The 20,039-nt window shown below is 42.3% G+C and overlaps 1 protein-coding gene across 1 annotated transcript in view; it reads left to right on the top strand.

The window, feature by feature from the left end:
• The window catches only part of LOC124595985 (sodium-coupled monocarboxylate transporter 1-like), a 137,175-nt gene that overhangs the window by 28,666 nt on the left and 88,470 nt on the right, over positions 1-20,039 (top strand). Inside the window, exons 3-4 of the mRNA XM_047134929.1 lie at positions 2,933-3,092; positions 7,676-7,793. Of these exons, the coding sequence (XP_046990885.1) occupies positions 2,933-3,092; positions 7,676-7,793 (278 nt within the window). The remainder of the gene's footprint in view (positions 1-2,932; positions 3,093-7,675; positions 7,794-20,039) is intronic.

The following is a 20,039-nucleotide window of genomic DNA, read 5'->3' as shown; positions in this document are numbered from 1 at the left end:
AATGACGACCATAACGTCTATCTCGGCTTCTGGCTGGTGTTGATTCCAATGGTCTAATGTCTTCTCCTGCAGCTACCAAGTCCATGATAACATTTTTGTAACCTCCATTAGAGGTATTTTTTGGTTGGTGACACCTTTGTACAAAATAAAACCATTCACAGCAGATTTTATGAAAATATGAACGACACATTTCTTTCCACCGCTTCATTGTTTTGCTTGCGAATGGGTAGTATTGTAACGCTGACTGACACGGTCTACATCAGAGTCTGTTCGCCTTATAATCTACAACAATTTTCGGCTTTATTGTTGTTGCTAACCTGCATTTGAACGTGTAGAAACGTCTTTGATGTTTGCCTGATATTTTGCCATGAGACAGTGTACATCAGGTTTATTTTTTCAGTTCAGGGCTCCAATAGGACTCTTCCCCCAAAAACGTCATTTACTTTGCTTCAAATTTCTTCTTTTGAATCACTTTGGTAGGCCTTTCCTGTTCACATGGCAGGTTCGACACGGTTAGTGCCTGATGTTCCTACCACAAGTTTAGCAAAGGCCCATTTCTAATTGACTTCTGCTGCCCGTACTGGACATAATACAATCCATCCTGCAGCCGGCAGCTTCGTAGCTTGCTGCATGAGGCCTCTTTGCAAATGGAAAAGCTGCGCCCGTACTTGATATGGGTGCCGCCCACAGGGCCGATGCACGTGCGTCCTTATGGCGTACGGGCGTAGTGGTGAAAATATGTAAGCGCCGGTAACTCTGAGGCTACATTTCTATTCGTAAGACTTTGAAACTCTTGGAAATAAACTCTGAAGGCGCCGTATGACAGCACCAGACTTAGAAGTAGCAGTAGAACGGTAGTGGGAAGGAAGAAATCGGTTCCATTTGGTGGCTGGTAACTGAAGTAGATGTACTGCAAGGAAATTTAGTTCACCTGGGACTAATATGCTCTAATAGTTTATCCCTTGTAGAGGAACTGCGGATTCCGTTCCCTACATGCACAGCACGTTGCTACCCTGTAATTAATTTGACAGTCACTGTATCTTGCCAGGAATAAAGTAACTTCTCTATATCTCCTTTACTTAACACAAAAAGATCATGTGTCGCAGAAAAACGAGTACCAAAAGTTTAATATGGAATTTAGCCAACAGTACAGCTTCCGATTACCAGAACCAAGTTCAGAGTCTTACTGTTAAATGACCCCTAGACTGTCACCCGTGGAGAGTGAAATGAAGAGTCGAGATGATAGTAGATTTGTTCAGTTCATTTTTTATTCCGGCCCTCAGCCACAGCACATCAGGAACAGCTTGATGGAGGCGTCCAGTTGCCTCTCATGTGGAGGCATAGCGTGGTGTCAATCGAATGCCACTGTCAGAAACTTCTCTAGCTGCGATCATGATGACAGTGTCAGGGCGCAGCTGAAGATGGCTGTAAACTTCCTCCGGCAAGTGGGTGGGTCCCTCGTGATTCAGGGCAGGCTGTCCTGTCTGCAGACCACGTATTGCATTCTGCGATGTCGCTCACAGGTACGTGAAGTAGACTGTGAAACTGAGACGAGAATGATTTAGTATGCGATTGGCTGAGTACTTATGCACTCCAGACTATGTTCCTTTACAGCTTTAGGCATGTGCTCTGTGGGAGGCAGTAAGGAAAGCCTTCAGTCCTGCTGCTAACGTATTGAAGCAGTCGGCTCTGATTTGCTTTGCAATGCGTAACACTCTCGCCCGCCGGCAGGTGGCTCTGTAACAACTCACTTAGGCTCTGGGGGAATTTTTTGACCGAATATGGTCGACACGCCACATTATATTAGCAGCTAGTTGTGGGCACAGTATGCTCTCAACTTGAAGAACATATTTTTAGGATCACACATGTGCCCACAGAAACAAACACGCACACACACACACACACACACACACACACACAGATGCTGACACTCATCTTAAAAGAGGAAAATCCAGATTCAACACATATTACACAACTGCAGCTAGGTGACCTAGCGGTCATTTTATGGGGCCCCTAAAGTGAGTGGAAACGACTGATTATTCAAATTCAAATGGCTCTGAGCACTATGGGACTTAACATCTGTGGTCATCAGTCCCCTAGAACTTAGAACTACTTAAGCCTAACTAACCTAAGGACATCACACATATCCATGCCCGAGGGAGGATTCGAACCTGCGACTGTAGCAGTCACGCGGTTCCGGACTGAGCGCCTAGAACCGCTCGGCCACCGAGGCCGGCGACTGATTATTCCGCAAGAGGGAATGATGACGGGGCGGCTCTCCACATGGAAGCTCTTCACAAGTTTACGTGCTGGCGGGAGGCAGCTGATGAAGGCGAGAGAGAACAAACGGGATGCCCTGTGGTTTTATAAAAGCTCGGTTCGAGTTTTCCGTTGGAGAGGCCTGCCACAACTGGCTCCAATACCAACACATGCTGTGGTGCCCAGAAAGTACCGCCACCCTCACTAGGCATTCCCTACAGTTAGCAAAACGTGACCAAGTTGTGTCCTAAAGTAGTGGACGAGCCTCTGGTGGTGCCAAGTTGTCAGGACTGTAGAGTATCCCTTTGCTTAACGGCAAAATTTGTGACCTTGCTATGGTCCTGCAGGCTTCCGAGCCAGCTTTCCTGCTCTGCATCACTACATTACTGTTTAGTCAAATAAATGCGCTCTCAGGGTCACGCTACGTACAACGATAGTAGAAGTGAGGGGAGAATTCTGTAGAGTGACTAGCAGTTCTGGCAACTTACAATTTATATATACAATTGACCAATTAACTTCGGTATTTAAGTAATAACTTTTCAAAGAGAGGACAGCAACTCCTACACAGTTTCTAGCTGGAAGGAGAGAAGGTGTCTTTGATTTGATAGCACTGTAGAAGTAGTAACTATTACTAGTAGCTACAGTCACTGTAACGCTGGTGCTGCTGCCGCAGCCACACGTCCGGCCTAACGCTGGTGGGCGTGCCCTCAGAGGTGTACCTGTACGGCAGCCTGCTGGGATGGTCGTGGATCTCGGCGCTGCTCACCGCCGTCGCCATCCACTACATCTACCTGCCCGTCTTCTTTGGACTGCAAGTCACGTCTGCCTATGAGGTAAGAGCGACAGCGCAAAGTGACGAAGTTGTACTTATTCCCTTTACAGAATTTAACTGCGAATTCGAAACTCGATGGTTATCGTTGTCCTCTTCGTATTCACCTTTCAGTTGTGTCAGTCAGGTGCAATAAACACGTAGGCTATTGTAATTAAGGTACTTGTTGCCAACAGTATATTTTCTCTACAGAAGCTTTTCATGCTTTTTGGCACCACATTGTGCGAGTAGTTACAGTTAATAACAATGTGTGTGGTTTGAGACTGGGCGTCTCATCCAAAGACCAGTGACCACTCTAGTAAAATATTCTATCAGTGCAATTGAGATGGACGAAATAAAAAAATTATCCAATTTCCTCAGTACTGAACAGTGTCGGACCTATCGTCCTGTGGCATCAGGCATCTAATAAGCAAGTTGAATACTGTTCTGACTGATATTCGCATCCTACAATCAACATGGTTTTGAAAGACTGGCCTCCTTTTCCGATTCCAAGTTCTTCATGGAGAGATCATGTCACTTCATTCTCCGCCATTTAACGACACTGAATCAATCTGCGCCTCCTAAATACCGTTTATCCATTTTTATAATGTTATAAGACATGCAAGCAAATGTATAAAACATCCGAACTGTCCACGCAAGCCCAGGGTGTTAAACAGACATTCTAACAGACATTCTATATAAATATGAATGTGGCCCTGTAAGGTAGCTAATATTAGGTGCAGATCATAACAAATAATTAGAAATGTGGCTGTCACGTAACTAGAATGCATGAATTAATAAAAGTGAAAGTTGGCGATCTATTCTAGAAAGACAAAACACCTGTTCCCATTTTCATTCTACATCTAATTTATCAACTGTGTTCTCAGGGGTCAAGTGATACACAATAATCATGTTCAATTACTTTCAACATTCAATAACAAAATAATTAACTCTTGGACATATTGAACTGGCAGTTATTAAGTAGTAATCTCTACAACTGAAAAAGTTATCACAGGCAAAAATGATTACAAATCCTCATCTATTATTTTTACTTCTACAATATCGTAGCTGGTCAATGCACTAAGTTGGTGGAGAATAAATTTACCTTTTAAACCAATGAAAAAACTCTCATGTACTTAATATAAGGGTGCTTTACTGTCCTAGCTTCGGATATTCAATGGTCAAAGCGTACTCAGGTTGGTGTGAGCAAAATCTTGATCAATAATTTACTGTGGCCTAATGATCGATGGTACTTTACCAATCGGGACCTGCAATGGCGTTGTCTCTGGGCTAAATCTGAAACGCTAATTCCTTACTCTGGCCTTGTCTGAATTCATTCAGTCTCAACTTTCCTGCATTCTGTAGAAAGTTAATGTTTCCCTAGTCGAAATAATGGTTATTGCACACTCACAAGGGCTAGAGCAACATGCACAGTTTCATTGCCCGCAAAAATTCACACAGGAATAATTGACCACCTCTTCGCTGTCTGTCTCCACGATACTTGAGGCTTATCGTCCACACTTCGCAGATGCAAAGCTCTCACGCCCTCGCTATTTTCCACAACTTGAGCAGTCTGCCTTGAGATGAGAGAGATGTAGAAATTTTTAATTCTCAAAATGCTTTTATATACTGGAGATCTCTCCACCATGTCACATTTGCATCGTCCATTATGGATGGCTTCAGCCAACCGCCGTCTCGTTAGAAGTGAATTTTTATTTTTCTTGCCGGGTCGCCGCTAGGCCTGTTAAAGCCGAGCAGCCACTTACCCTCGGTCCCAGCCGTATTTATATTAAAAGTAATAATGTATTGCTCTGGCCTTATCCATTTCTGCACTGAAGCTCAGTTCGTCTCCAAAATGCGTTTCTCTTTAACTTATTTATGCATGCCCCTGTCCTTATATTGGTAGATGTTGTTTTGTTAGTTTTTGGTACATGAGATTACTGCAATTGCTTTTTGTTGATAATATAGTTTTCTGAGGACCTCATACTGTATTGTACTGTCGTTATGCACTGAGCTCATGTAAGGTCTGTAAAATCCAGACGCTTTAAATATTTGTGGATGATATCAAGATAAGGACTATGGTACATTAGAAAACTTTTAAAATAGAGAAAACTCTTGTAGTGAGATAGATATTAAAACCTGGCTATCAACAGATCGTTTTCATTGATCGAGTTTCAGATCTGAGAACCAATAAACGCTCTTTCAATTCTGGGAAATTTCTCTGCAAGGATTTAGAAATATGTTTGCTATATATGTTTCTGCAGTCACTTGGCTATAAATCCTACCTTTCAAAGTATGAAATTATACATTCGTTGATCGGTGGAAAATTTTACTCGTGAGCTTAAGCAAAAAGAAGTAACGATGTTAAAGAGAAACGGAAAAAAAGAAGAACTTCCTTACGTCGTAGATATATAATAAGCCTCATCAAGCAGTTCGTAATATGTAAATACAAACAAATACACTCAAACAGAGGGCCATTCACATCTGTCATCACTCGTTTTCTTAACCTAGTAAATTCTTTGACTTAATTTCGAGAAATGTCTTTGCAGACATTTTCATATTTTTAAAACGAATTTACTTGTGAAACTAAATATTTTTTAGGATGTCTGTCGATGCAGCCAAATGCAAAGGTTTCACCATTATAATTAAAAAAACTTTATCGAAGCTACTATAGTTGAGACAAATGTAAATTAATCAGTGTTTCAGAAGTCACTTGCAAAAGGAAGCCACCCTCCCCTCACCTCCGATAAAGCTAATCTACATGTGGATTTCAGTATAATGAAGTGACATGCAGTCTACATCATCTGTGGTCTAAAGCCTAAGCCACCTTACCTGTATGTCAAACTTTTACTTGAGTGTGCTCGCAAAACAACCTCATATTTGATGGAAGTCATGTCACAGTTCTTCAAGATATGAAGTGTCACTAGAACTCTAAGGAAAATACTTAATTGTGAACCTAAAACGGAATAGATATTTTAATCGTTTGGGAAAGGGATTACTTGCATTTATGCTGACTCTGAGTGTCACAAAGGGATATACTGCGAATTGTGACTATACAAATGCTTCTCTCAACAGGACTAAATTGTCGAGTACTCTGTACGATAGTCTGTGGTGAACAACAACAAATCCAATTAAAGCATACACAAAAGTGATTTACATTTTCGCGTCGTTGTATGAAGTGAACATCAGCTGTTATTCAACTCACAGTATTTATTACTCAATGCATACAATTTTTCTTTCAATAGCTGTACGTATCATAACACACATCACAAGATGTTCCATTAGAGGATTGTTAACATCCTTATGAACTTACCGTATAAGTAAACAGTGCATACATTATTGAATCTAAGCTCAGCGGGCAGTCGGCTCCTCGTCTAAAACACTACAAAATGTTATTTCTAAAACAACTTCGACTGGAAGCTCGTCGACTGGAGTAGAATAGTCTTCAGGGATTAGTTCCGCTTCGAACTGGCCCCCAATGACAAGATCAGTCTGGAGAGGCTACGGACCGCAATGGTTTACCAACCGGACTGTCACCTGCCATAAGGCTCAACAACCACAAGTGATAGTCTGAAGGCGGGTCTTCGTCTAAAACACTACAAAATGTCATTTCTAAAACAACTTCGGCTGGAAGCTCGTCGAATGGAGTAGAATAGTCTTCAGGGATTAGTTCCGCTTCGAACTGGCCCCCAATGACCAGTGAAGATCTGTCTGGGGAGGCTACGGACAGCAATGGTTTATCAACCGGACTGTCACTATTCATAAGGCTCGATAACCACGAGTGATAGTCGGGAGGCCATTTCTTTCCATAGGACAACGTTACCGTATCAGAACAATGGTGGGTCCACAATATTCTGTGCCCCGTTTCGTTTCCCTTCATGGCTACCCCTCAGGAGCTGACATTTCAGTAAGATAATGCGCGGCCACACATGGCGAGAATTTCTGTTGCGTCTTGGAGGTTGCTAAACCATACTGTGGCCAGAAAGGTGGCCGGATTTCTGCCGAGCTGAAAACGTTTGGAGCAATATGGGCATGGCCCTCCAGTGAGCTCAGGATTTGGCAATCTAATGCGCCAGGTGGACATCCTACTGATCTATCAGTCAAAGCCTAGCCAAATAACTGCTTTCACATGTTCCGGAGTTAGACCAACACCTTATTGACTTGCTCACTTTGTAAAGTTGTTTCTCTTGAAGAAATCATCCAGTTTTCCTGAAACTGTAATATTTGGTTTGTTTGTACATGTACATCATATCTACCATTTTCGTCCTATTCTGATAGTTTCTTTGTTATGCGTCTTTTTATTTTGGTCTTGGAATGCAATAATATAAAGTTATTACTACACTACTAAACGCGAGAAGTAGTTACATTAGAAAGTATATTGTTAAAATAAATGAAAGAGTTAATAGGGATTATGTCTGCTTTATGTAGATGCTGTAGAGTTTAAAAAGGATGCGATCGATATCAGTTAATGAATACAGCGCCGTTAATGTAGTTACTGTACAGTGAAGGTAAATGTTTGGAATGTGTCATATTTTGTAATATTTCTTCCACCTTATTTTCATTTGACGGGTATTAACGTTGAATTTTGAAATTTTGCATTACTTTCAGTATTTGGAGCGCCGATATAACAAGACATTGCGGGTAATAGCATCTGGCATCTATGCTTTCAACATGGTACTTCATATACCGTTCTTCATCTACGTGCCGGCTTTAGTCTTCAACCAAGGTAAGCATTAAAATCTCGAAATTTTCCTTAAACTTTGTTATGTTGTTCAATTTAGCGGAGACTAAACTGAAGAGTAACTTCAGCCTCTTTGTTGAAGATAGATGTTTTAGAAATTTTACTTCAGTCCTTCAGAGACTGACATTATGCAAAATAGTCAAACTTAGAAAAAGGTTGTTATAGTTTCTATTTTATAAGGAACAAACCGACGAGGCAGTTCCTTATGAGATCTTAGCTTTGTATGGACACAATGGCTCAAAGTGAAGTGGTGTAGTTATTCGCAGTGTGAGTAAACGAGTCTAGGAGGTCAGCCGCCATGTATCCGCCCGTCTCAGTCGAAGAAACGAACATTTATCTTAATGGCGAGGCTCTGTCGCTTGAAGAGCACTCACTACAGTTCAATCAGTCGTTAAGAATGTGAACATTAGTCATGGGATAGTGATAAATTTAACTCAGACGAGGTCTAGTATGTGCATGTAATTTAACTTTTCATGAGAATTCTTCCCCTCGATGTTCATCACGCTGAAGTCCTATCAGATAAGAACTATCACATTTCGGAATAATAAGCTGTCATATACAGATTGACGTCACTACAAGATTCCAAATTACTCATCAAATAAAAAGCAAACAAGCACGTTGTAAGTGAAGCAAGTCAGACCTTCAAATGTATCTAGGAGATACTGTAAAATTTAACTCCAGCTATAGTGCGAAAAAGAGTAATATCACTATGACAGATCGGCCGTCCAAACCGACATTCCTTCAGATTACAAGGTTGCCGTGACACAACGTTATCTACAGTTACGTTCGTCAATTTTGTAACATTTACTCGGATCCGAAATTATAAAATACATCAACATACTGTCGCATAACCACTATGGACTCAAGGTTGTTGTGAGGCATAACTGGCTCTTTATTCACACAAAGTAAAGAGTGCTATCGAAATCGGTTCTCAAGTTCATTTCATATTTCCAGATTTCCACAAAGGTTTTGAGACTGTTCGTCACGAACGGCTTCTAATCAAACGGCGTGCCGTTAGAATGATATTTCAGTTGTGCCACTAGAGGCGTAATTTCCTGCCAGAAAGCCTACAGTGTGAAGTTAATGATGGGAAGTCACTGAGTGCAACAGAAGTGTTTTCGGGGTTCTCCAAAGAGTTGTTGTATGCCCTCTTCTGTTCTTACGTTACAGGAGCCATTCAGCAGACAAACTCAAGAGCCCTTTTCGATTTTTGACAGATAACGCAGTAGTTTCGAGTCTAGTGAAGTATTCGGAAGATTAAAACAAAGGCATTTAGACGGGATCTCTGCTAGGAACGAAAAGTCACAATTTATCCTAAGCAATTAAAAATACACGATCCCCCACATGAGTGTTAAAAAAATCCATGAAATTTCGTTTACAAGTTACAAGTTTGATTAACTAAAATTTAAATATTGTAAATTTGTCTAAATACCTGTTTCAATCACGAAAGTCTTCACTTGGAACCGTCACATAGAAAATGTTGTGGGGAAGACGAACCATGCACAACCTTTTATTTTCAGAACAATTAGAAAATGCAACAAACGTACCAAAGACACTGGCTACACCAAAAACGTCCGTCCTCTTCCAGTACTGCGCGCCATATCGGCTCCTTACCAGACAGGACTGGCGGAAGGCACCGTAATAACAGCAGCTCGATTCGTATTATCGCCCAGTGTTGGAGATACTGTCACGCACATGATAAGCGATTTCCAGTGGCAATCCTTAGAACGAAAGGCGTTTTTCATTGCGGTGAGATGTTTCCGCGAAATCTCAATCACCAACTTTCACTTCTGAATGCCAAAATATTACATTCACTTCCACCTACAAATGGAGAAATAATGATTATTGTAATAATGTTAATAAAACTGAACTCGCATGAAAAAATTTAGGTGCTTATTTTTTCCCACTGGCTGTTCGAGATTGGAGCAGTCCAGAAATACTTTGGAAGAGTTTCTGTGAACACTTAACCACACATTTAAGTGTAGTTTCCAAAGCAATTACGTAGATGTATATATGAGGGTTAAAGGTAGTTCTTGACTAGTTTCTGAATACGTATCTGTGTTTTTCGAATGTAGCGAAGGGGGAGCAGAGGGGGAAAGCTATGTTGTGGTAAACATGTCGTCACCCATTTGAGGCACAGATGTGCACATGTGGTGAAGTGGCAGTTACAGTGTACGGTGTATCCGATTTACATCTATATCTACCTACATACTCCATAAGGAATGGTACGGAGCGTGGTGGAATTTTCCCTGTGCCACTGCTTGTCATTTCTTTTTCTGTTCTACTCGCAGACGCAACGAAGGAAAAACTACTAACTATATACCTCCGCGTGAGCATTAATTCTCGTATTTTATCTTCGTTGTCCTTATGCTAAATATATGGTGGCGGCAGCAGAATGGTTCTGCAGTTTGAGATGCCGGTTCTCTATATTTTCTCAGTAGTATTTCCCTAAAAGAACATCGTTTTCCTTCGGTAGTTTCCCGTTTCAATTCTCGAAGCATCTCCGTAACGCCCGCGATTTGTTCGAACCTGCCGCTAACAAATCTAGCAGCGCGTCTTCAAATTGCTTCTATGTCCTCCTTACATCCGACCTGCTACCGATCCAAAACACTGTGGCAGTATTCAAGAGCAGGTCACATTAGTGACCTGCATGTGCTCTCCTTTACGAATGAACCACTATCCCAAGCTCAACCATTCGCCTCTCCTACCACAATCTTCACATGCTCGTCTGATGTCATATCGCTTTGCATTGTTACGCGCAGATGTCAAGCCGGACACTACAAATGCTGGATCCGAACATCACGGATTTACATTTCTTACTTATCGAAAGCAACACATACTTTTTTCTACATTTACAGCTACCTACCATTCACCACACCAACGACAAATTTAGTCTAAATCATCTTGTATCGTCCTACAGTCACTCGATTGCCTCACATTTCCGTACGTTACAGCATCATGAGGCAAGAACTGGAGATTGCTGCGCGATCCGTCCGTCAGATTATTAATATACGGAGAAAATAATAGCGTTCCCATGAGACATCCATGGAACATTACTGATGATCCTTGTCTCTGATGATGAGCAAGAGAACAAGCTGCTGTAGTCAGTTTCAAACGCTGTTGAACAAGGACGCTGCACAGTCGCCTAAGGTGATAAAAAATAGAACTGCCAATGGAAGTAACCGAAGGTTGCTGCTTTCGCAAATTTTTCAGTTTTTAATGAAGCGATTAGTGGTTTCATTCTTTGAATCTGAAGAGGGAAGACTGTTCTTCCGGGATGCGGCAGTTTTAATCTCATCATATTTTCACGTGCTTAATGAAACATATATGGTAGGGACGCATTATTCTTTTAAATAGTTGAGTCAAAAATTTATATGTTGAACATAGCAAAGGTGCGGATCACAGTTGCTTGTCTAAGGGCGCTGCAAGAAAGTGGCAACCTTCCCAGCCAGACGATACCGACTGTTTTCAGAGTCTAATACACTTGGCGGAACTGTGAGTACATCATTGTTATACTTTCTCCAAAAACTGGTAATGAGGAGAAAGCAGAGCTGATGAAGACCAGGGTGCAGAGAGAATGGCAGCAAGACTGAATGCTTTGAGGTCCTCGTCTCGGTCATTTGTACCCTTATAGCTACGCTTATGACGTTGTCCCACCGGGGCGAGCGACTGATGGGTTTGTCATGTCAATTATCCATTCAGCTTCTTCTAGCTCGCTCTGCACGGAACTTGGTTTACTAGGTCCAGTTAAATTTGAAACGTGTGAATTTCTCTGTAACACCGAAATGCCCCGAGTTACAAAATTTTACTTCACTCTTGGTCAAACTGTGTTGTGAAGTTAGCTGCCTTGGCTATGAGTGATGCCGAAAACCCCCTCACGCCGGTGTGTTTTTGATTTAATGTCAACAATACTGCCCAGTTGTTTACTTACTTACCACATCTGAATAGCTGGTCACTAAAGCCTGCCGAGGATGGAATAAAACTTGTCACTAAAGCCTGCCAAGGCTGGAATAAAACTTCAAAATTGGACAATTCGGGCACTGGACTTTTTCGGGGCTCAGGCAGTAGTAGCCGACCAAGACAGACGCAGCAACAGGGAAGTAACCGCTTATGAGGTAAGTGATTTGTGAAACGTATAGGTTAATGTTAGTCAGGGCCATTCTTTTGTAGGGATTTTTGAAAGTCAGATTGCGTTGCGCCAAAAATATTGTGTGTCATTTTAGTGTTGATCAGAATAGGTAAAGAGCGAAATGCGAAATGTCTGAGTACATTCAGTTCTGCTCAGCTGTTTGAAAATCAAATAACGTAGGGGCTTACCAGCACAGTAATTCATTAATTTTTCTAAGGGGACGTTACATGCTTTTGTGACATTTACGAGTTCCTAACCAGGAGCGAATTTTATTACATCATCTGTGTGCTTTAATAGATTACTTTCTTGAGTTTCAGCGTGTAAATTTAATATCTGTTAGCCATTGTTTTCGCGTTTTCGTTTGCGTTGGAAAGTTGACATATTTTGTGAAATATTACAAGTTCCTAATCAGGGTCGAAATATTTAGTTTCACCTGAGTGCTTCGGTAGTTAGGTTTTTCAATATCTGCGTATTATTAGAGACAGTTCCCGCGTTTTCTTCAGGGTCTACAGTAGATTTGCGCAGCACGTGCCGATAGTCCGTCTATCTTCATAGTTTAGTTTTCTACGGTCTATAGTATGGACAGGGACTGCGATTGTTGTGTGTGGATGCGAGCCGAGTTGGTGGCACTTCGCTCTCAGCTTCAGGCTGTGATGGCTTCGGTTGCACAGCTTGAGGCTGTAGTGGATGGGCACCACTGTTGTGGGCCGTCCGTGGGGATCCAACGGACGTCCAGCACGTCAGAGTCCTCCGATCGGTCCACACCGGGGGCCAACCCAGTTACTGCTCGCACTGAGGCTGATCCCTCACCTGTGGTCGAGTGGGATTTCGCCCCGGGGCGAAGCAGGTGGCGGAAGACTTCAAAGGCAACCGCACGTAAGGTCTTCCCGGTTTGTCGGATAAACAGGTCAGGTGCTGTCTGTGGCTGACAGTCACTGAGTCAGATGCTGTCGCCTGTCCTGTTTCAGAGGAAACCTCTGAGCCTGCAAGATCCGGGAAATCGCAGAGAGTGGGATTATTGGTAGTTGGAAGCTCCAACGTTAGGCGCGTTTTGGGCCACATTAGCGACTTGGCTGACAAGAAGGGTAAGGAAACCAATGTGCACTCTGTGTGCATACCGGGTGGAGTCTTTCCAGTTGTGGAAAGGGTCTTCCCGGAGGAGGAGGAGGAGAAGATTAGTGTTTAACGTCCCGTCGACAACGAGGTCATTAGAGACGGAGCGCAAGCTTTGGTTAGGGAAGGACGGGGAAGGAAATCGGCCGTGCCCTTTCAAAGAAACCATCCCGGCATTTGCCTGAAAGTATTTAGGGAAATCACGGAAAACCTAAATCAGGAAGGCCGGAGACGGGATTGAACCGTCGTCCTCCCGAATGCGAGTCCAGTGTGCTAATCACTGCGCCAACTCGCTCGGTGGTCTTCCCGGATGCCATGAAGAGTACAGGGTGCAGCCAACTGCAGGTGATTGCTCACGTCGGTTACCAATGATTTGTGTCACTTTGTATCAGAAGAGATTCTCTTTGGTTTAGAGCGGCTAATGGAAGTGGTAAAGGCTGCCAGTCTTGCTTGCAAGATGAAAGCAGAGACGACCATTTGCAGTATAGTCGACAGGACCGATTGCTGACCTCTGGTACAGAGCCGAGTGGAGGGTCTGAATCTAAGGCTCAGACCGTGTACGCTGCGCCAAACGGTAGTTGGGTTTCGGGTGCCGCTGAATAGGTTGGTGTCGTATACGCAGGAGGCGGCTGCACGGATAGCAGGGGCTGTGTGGCGTGGACTGGGCGGTATTTTAGGTTAGAGGGTCTCGGGAAAACACAAGAAGGGCTTCAGTCACAAAGGGTGCAGGCTGAACACAGGAAGAACGTAGATACATGAACCATTGGTATAACAGTTGTAAATTGTCGTAGTTGTGTTGGGAAAGTAACAGAACACCAAGCGCTAATAGAAAGCACTGATGTTAAAAATCGTTATAGCCGGATATAAGCTCAGCCGAAATTTTTGCCAAGAACCTAACGGTGTTAAGAAAAGATAAGCGAAACACATTTGGCGGTGGCGTGTTTATTGCTGTCAGAAGTAGTTTAACTTGTCGCGAAATTGAAGTGAGTTAGTACGGGCAGAGGTCAATGTTGGCAACCGGAATAAAATAATAATTGAATCCTTTTACCGACCTCCCAATTAAGATGATACAGGTTCTGAAAGGTTCAAAGAAAACTTGAGTTTAATTTCAAACACGTACCCCACTCATACGATAATAGTTGGTGCTGGCATCAATTTACCCTCGATATGTTGGCGTAAATACACGTTCAGTTCCGGGGGGTACGCATAAAATATCATCCGAAATTGTGCTAAACGCGTTCTCTGAAAATTATTTCGAGCAGTTAGTTCATGAGCCCACGCGAATAGTAAACGGTTGTGAAAACACATTTGCCCTCTTAGCCACAAATAATCCTGAGTTAATAAGGAGCATCAAAACCGATTCAGGGATTAGTGAACACAGGGTTGTCGTAGCGAGATTGAATATTGTAATCCACAAATCCGCGAAAAATAAGCGAAAAGTATACCTACTCAAAAAAGCAGATAAAAATACACTTGACGCCTTCGTGAGAGACAATCTCCACTCATTCCAAATTAATAATATAAATGTAGACCCGATGTGGCTTAAATTCAAAGAAATAGTACCAGCAGAAATTGAAAGATTTGTACCAAATAAATGAACGAATGATGAAGCTGATTCTCTTTGGTACACAACACGGGTTAGAACACTGTTGCAGAAACAACGAAACAAACTTGCCAAATTTAAACAGACGCCAAATCCCCAAGATGGCGATCTTTTACAGAAGCTCTAAATTTAGCGCGGGCTTCAATGCGAGATGCTTGTAACAGTTTCCACAACAAAACATTGTCTCGAAAACTGGCAGAAAACCCAAAGAGATTCTGGTCGTATGTGAAGTATGTTAGCGGCAAGAAACAATCAATGCCTTCTCTGGGTGTTTATTTAATTTTTTATACTCTGGTTGCTAGATTGCCTTTATTATTAGTGTTATTTAGGGTTTATGATTTTTCTAATACTTTATATTTTCCTTTATTGGTTGATTTTGGTTCTTATTATTTTATATTTTATGTATTTATAATTCTTGCTTTTTTAGTTAAGATGCCAATATTTTTGGTTCATTTGTGGCTTCCTAAGGATAGCAATGGAGATACTATCGAAGACAGTGCTGCCAAAACAAAGTTACTGAACACAGCCTTCCGAAATGCCTTCACAAAAGAATACGAAGTAAATATTCCAGAATTCAAATCGAGAACAGCGTGCTTATCGAATATCGTCTCAGTTATGTGACTGGATTTGTGATTTCCTGTCAGATAGGTCACAGTTCGTAGTAACTGACGGAAAGGAAAGCAGAAGTGATTTCTGGCGTTCCCCGAGGTAGTGTTATAGGCCCTTTGCTGTTCCTTATCTATAAAAACGATTTGGGAGACAATCTGATCAGCCGTCTTCGGTTGTTTGCAGATGACGCTGTCGTTTATCGACTAATAAAGTCATCGGAAGATCAAAACAAACTGCAAAAGAATTTAGAAAAGATATCTGAATGGTGCAAAAAGTGGCAGTTGACCCTAAATAACGAAAAGTGTGAGGTCATCCACATGAGTGCAAAAAGGAACTCGTTAAACTTCAGTTACACGATAAATCAATCTAATCTAAAAGCCGTATATTCAATTAAATACCTAGGTATTACAATTAAGAACAATTTAAATTGGAAGGAATGCATAGAAAATATTGTGGGGAAGGCTAACCAAAGACTGCGTTTCATTGGCAGGACATTTAGAAAATGCAAAAGACCTACTAAGGAGAAATATGGGAGAGAGTGTCACAGAAACGATACAGGATTTGGGCTGGACATCATTAAAAGAAAGGCGTTTTTCGTTGCGAAGGAACCTTCTCACGAAATTCCAATCATCAACTTTCTCCTCCGAATGTGAAAATATTTTGTTGACACGGACCTACATAGGGAGGAACGATCACCATGATAAAATATGGGAAATCAGAGCTCGTACGGAATGATACAGGTGTTAGATCTTTTCGTGCGCTATACGAGATTGGAATAATAGAGAATGGTGAAGGGGGCTCGATGAACCCTCTGCCCGGGACTTAAATGTGATTTGCAGAGTATTCATGTATATGTAGATGTAGATGAAGCAGTTGGACAGGCATTGGAAAGATTTGTCATCTAAGGCGCCGCCTCTGGGTCCCCCATCATCCACTATTCCCCGAACAGAAAGGGCAGAACCCTGAATTCATCCACGATCTAATTCTGCTCTTTTACGATTTCCCATGTTGTGTGCTCACAGAATACACCTACATCAGCCAAACATAGTAATCAAAAGTGTTACTACCGTTTTGTGTCGATCTTGTAGAAGGTTGTCGAAAGAAAACGCTGGAGGAGCCTCACACAAGAGAGTTTGATAGCTCTACAACAAGGCACCAGCATAGTCTTCACATCACACAACAATACCTGAGGCTAGTTTGGCATATGACATTTTGTTACCTATCCCGTCCTCACCCTAATTGTCTCTCATTAATTTCCGTTCTTCCTCTTTGCCGTTGGTGAGGAGCTGAATACATGCCATGTATTTGAAGGACGGTAATGAAGTGAAGAAAGAAATTGGGCACTTCTCCTTAAGAAATAGAGCATTACAATCAAGGTATCCAGAAGCTCATGCATCGATGTGCGAAATATGTCACTGTCTGTGTCTGACATTGGAAAAGGCTACGGTGTGGCTGAGAGTTTTCACCACGAGTGCATTCGTTTGTTATATAAACGATAATATGCACCATCAGCGACTGCGGCTGAGGATTTCCAATGTGAGAACTCACCTTCGTTCTTTCAAAGGCAATGTAAAATAGGCCGGAGGAACTAATAGAGGTTCATAGCACCGTCTTCCTCTTGGTTGGTTGGTTGGTTGTTTGGGGAAGGAGACCAGACAGCGTGGTCATCGGTCTCATCGGATTAGGGAACGATGTCGGCCGTGCCCTTTCAGAGGAACCATCCCGGCATTTGCCTGGAGTGATTTAGGGAAATCACGGAAAACCTAAATCAGGATGGCCGGACGCGGGATTGAACCGTCGTCCTCCCGAATGCGAGTCCAGTGTCCAACCACTGCGCCACCTCGCTCGGTATCTTCCTCTTGTACTGAGAAACTATCCCTAAAATGTGGAAGAAGCTGTAATCATCAAATTCATCGGGCTCCAGTAAGCAATGGAAACCACTGCAGCAAAGAAGCTTAATGTCCCACGATATGTGACCTATAATTGGAAGAGAGTTTGATGATGATCTCTCCATTGGAAAAAGTCCCATATTATGTCTCAATTTGGATCTCCGGGAGAGGAATACCAAGGGACCAGTGACCATGGAAAAAGATTGAATTACCAACGAATGGTTAGGTGGAGTGTCTGAAGACTAAATGTGGTAGGAAAGATGAAGTTCAGAAATGGGAAATTCAGTGACTCCGTCTAGATATAGTGCAGGTGCTCAGTGATATGCAAAGCAAAAACTTCAGCATTGATTTACACGGGGACTTAAATTAAACGCAGAGGCAATAGCAGATAGGTGGAGAGGACGCACTGCAGGGTTTTATGAAGGGGAATAACTTTTCGATTTCGTAATAGGTGAAAAAATGCGTGTAATAAATATTATTATTTCATAATATACAGGGTGGACCACTGATTGTGACCGGGCCAAATATCTCACGAAATAAGCATCAAACTGAAAAACTACAAAGAACGAAACTCGTCTAGCTTGAAGGGGGAAACCAGATGGCGCTATGGTTGGCCCGCTAGATGGCGCTGCCATAGGTCAAACGGATATCAACTGCGTTTTTTTTTTAAATAGGGACCCCCATTTTTTATTACATATTCGTGTAGTACGTAAAGAAATATGAATGCTTTAGTTGGATCACTTTTTTCTCGCTTTTTAATAGATGGTGCTGTAATAGTCACAAACGTAAAAGTACGTGGTATCACGTAACATTCCACGAGTGAGGGCGGTATTTGCTTCGTGATACATTACCCGTGTGAAAATGGACCGTTTACCAATTGCGGAAAAGGTCCATATCGTGTTGATGTATGGCTATTGTGATCAAAATGCACAACGGGCGTGTGCTATGTATGCTGCTCGGTATCATCATACAAATGTCCGCACCGTTCGCCGGATAAATACGTTATTTAAGAAAACAGGAAGTGTTCAGTCACATGTGAAACGTCAACCACGACCTGCAACAAATGATGATGCCCAAGTAGGTGTTTTAAGTGCTGTCGCAGCTAATCCGCACATCAGTAGAAGACAAATTGTGCGAGAATCGGGAATCTCAAAAACGTCGGTGTTGAGAATGCTATATCAAAATCGATTGCGCCCGTACCATATTTCTATGCACCAGGAATTGCATGGCGACGACTCTGAACGTCGTGTACAGTTCTGCCACTGGGCAAAAGAGAAATTACGGAACAATGACAGAGTTTTTGCATGCGTTCTATTTAGCGACGAAGCGTCATTCTCCGACAGCGGTAACGTAAACCGACATAATATGCACTATTCGGCAACGGAAAATCCACGATGGCTGCGACAAGTGAAACATCGGCGACCTTGCCGGGTTAATGTATGGTGCGGCATTATGGGAGGAAGGATAATTGGCCCCCATTTTATCAATGGCAATCTAAATGGTGCAATGTATTCTGATTTCCTACGTAATGTTATACCGATGTTACTTCAAGATGCTTCACTGCATGACAGAATGGCGATGTACTTCCAACATGATTGATGTCCGGCACATAACTCGCGTGCGGTTGAAGCGGTATTGAATAGCATATTTTATGACAGGTGGATTGGTCGCCGAAGCACGCACCATACCGTGGCCCGCACGTTCACCGGATCTGATGTCCCCGGATTTCTTTCTGTGGGGAAATTTGAAGGATATTTGCTATCGTGATCCACCGATAACGCCTGACAAAATGCGTCAGCGCATTGTCCACGCATGTGCGAAAATTACGGAAGGCGAACTACTCGCTGTTGAGAGGTATGTCGTTAAACGTATTGCCAAATGCATTGAGGTTGACGGACAACATTTTGAGGATTTATTGCATTAATGTGGTATTTACAGGTAATCACGCTGTAACATCATGCGTTCTCAGAAATGATAAGTTCACAAAGGTACGTATATCACATTGAAACAACCGAAATGAAATGTTCAACGTACCTGCGTTCTGTATTTTAATTTAAAAAACCTACCTGTTACCAACTGTTCGTCTAAAATTGTGAGCCATATATTTGTGACTATTACAGCGCCATCTATCACAAAGCGAAAAAAGTGGTCCCACCAAAGCATTTATATTTCTTTACGTACTACACGAATATGAAATAAAAAATGGGGGTCCCTATTTAAAAAAAAAAAAAACGCTGTTGATATCCGTTTGATCTGTGGCAGAGCCATCTAGCGAGTCAACCATAGCACCATCTGGTTTTCCCCTTCAAGCTAGACAAGTTCCGTTCTTTGTAGTTTTTTCGTTTGACACTTATTTCTTGAGATATTTGGCCCGGTCACGATCAGTGGACCACCCTGTATAATATATATTGAATCTAGTATTAGAGTGAGCGTAAAATACAGCTTTGAAGGACGTATGGTCAAATAAGGCAGAGGACACACCTAAATTGAAATTATAAGATGGCGTAATAGGAGGAAAACGAATGTGATACATGGTGAATCTAGTGTTAAAGGGAGGGTATAAGACAGCCTTAAAAAACTTGCGATGAAATAAGGCAGATGAAAAAAGATGAAGAACAAAGTGGTTGGTACAGAAAAGGTGTATGTGACAGGGATGCACCCTTTCGCTCCCACTATGTATTCAATTATCTGATCAACTGTACATGGACACCATTTATTGGATATCAGCATGTAGGGCGTCCATCCTTCGCCTTAATGACGACTTGAACTCTACTGGAGGCAATTTCATGAGGTTTCTGAATATCTGTGGACATATGGTAGCCCATTCGTCTTCAAGAACCGAAACCATACAGGGTACCGATGCTGGATACTAGTGTCTGGAGCGAAAT

Source organism: Schistocerca americana, chromosome 2 (assembly GCF_021461395.2).
Source record: "Schistocerca americana isolate TAMUIC-IGC-003095 chromosome 2, iqSchAmer2.1, whole genome shotgun sequence".
NCBI classification, from domain to species: domain Eukaryota; kingdom Metazoa; phylum Arthropoda; class Insecta; order Orthoptera; family Acrididae; genus Schistocerca; species Schistocerca americana.
This window is presented reverse-complemented; position numbering and strand designations above follow the sequence as displayed.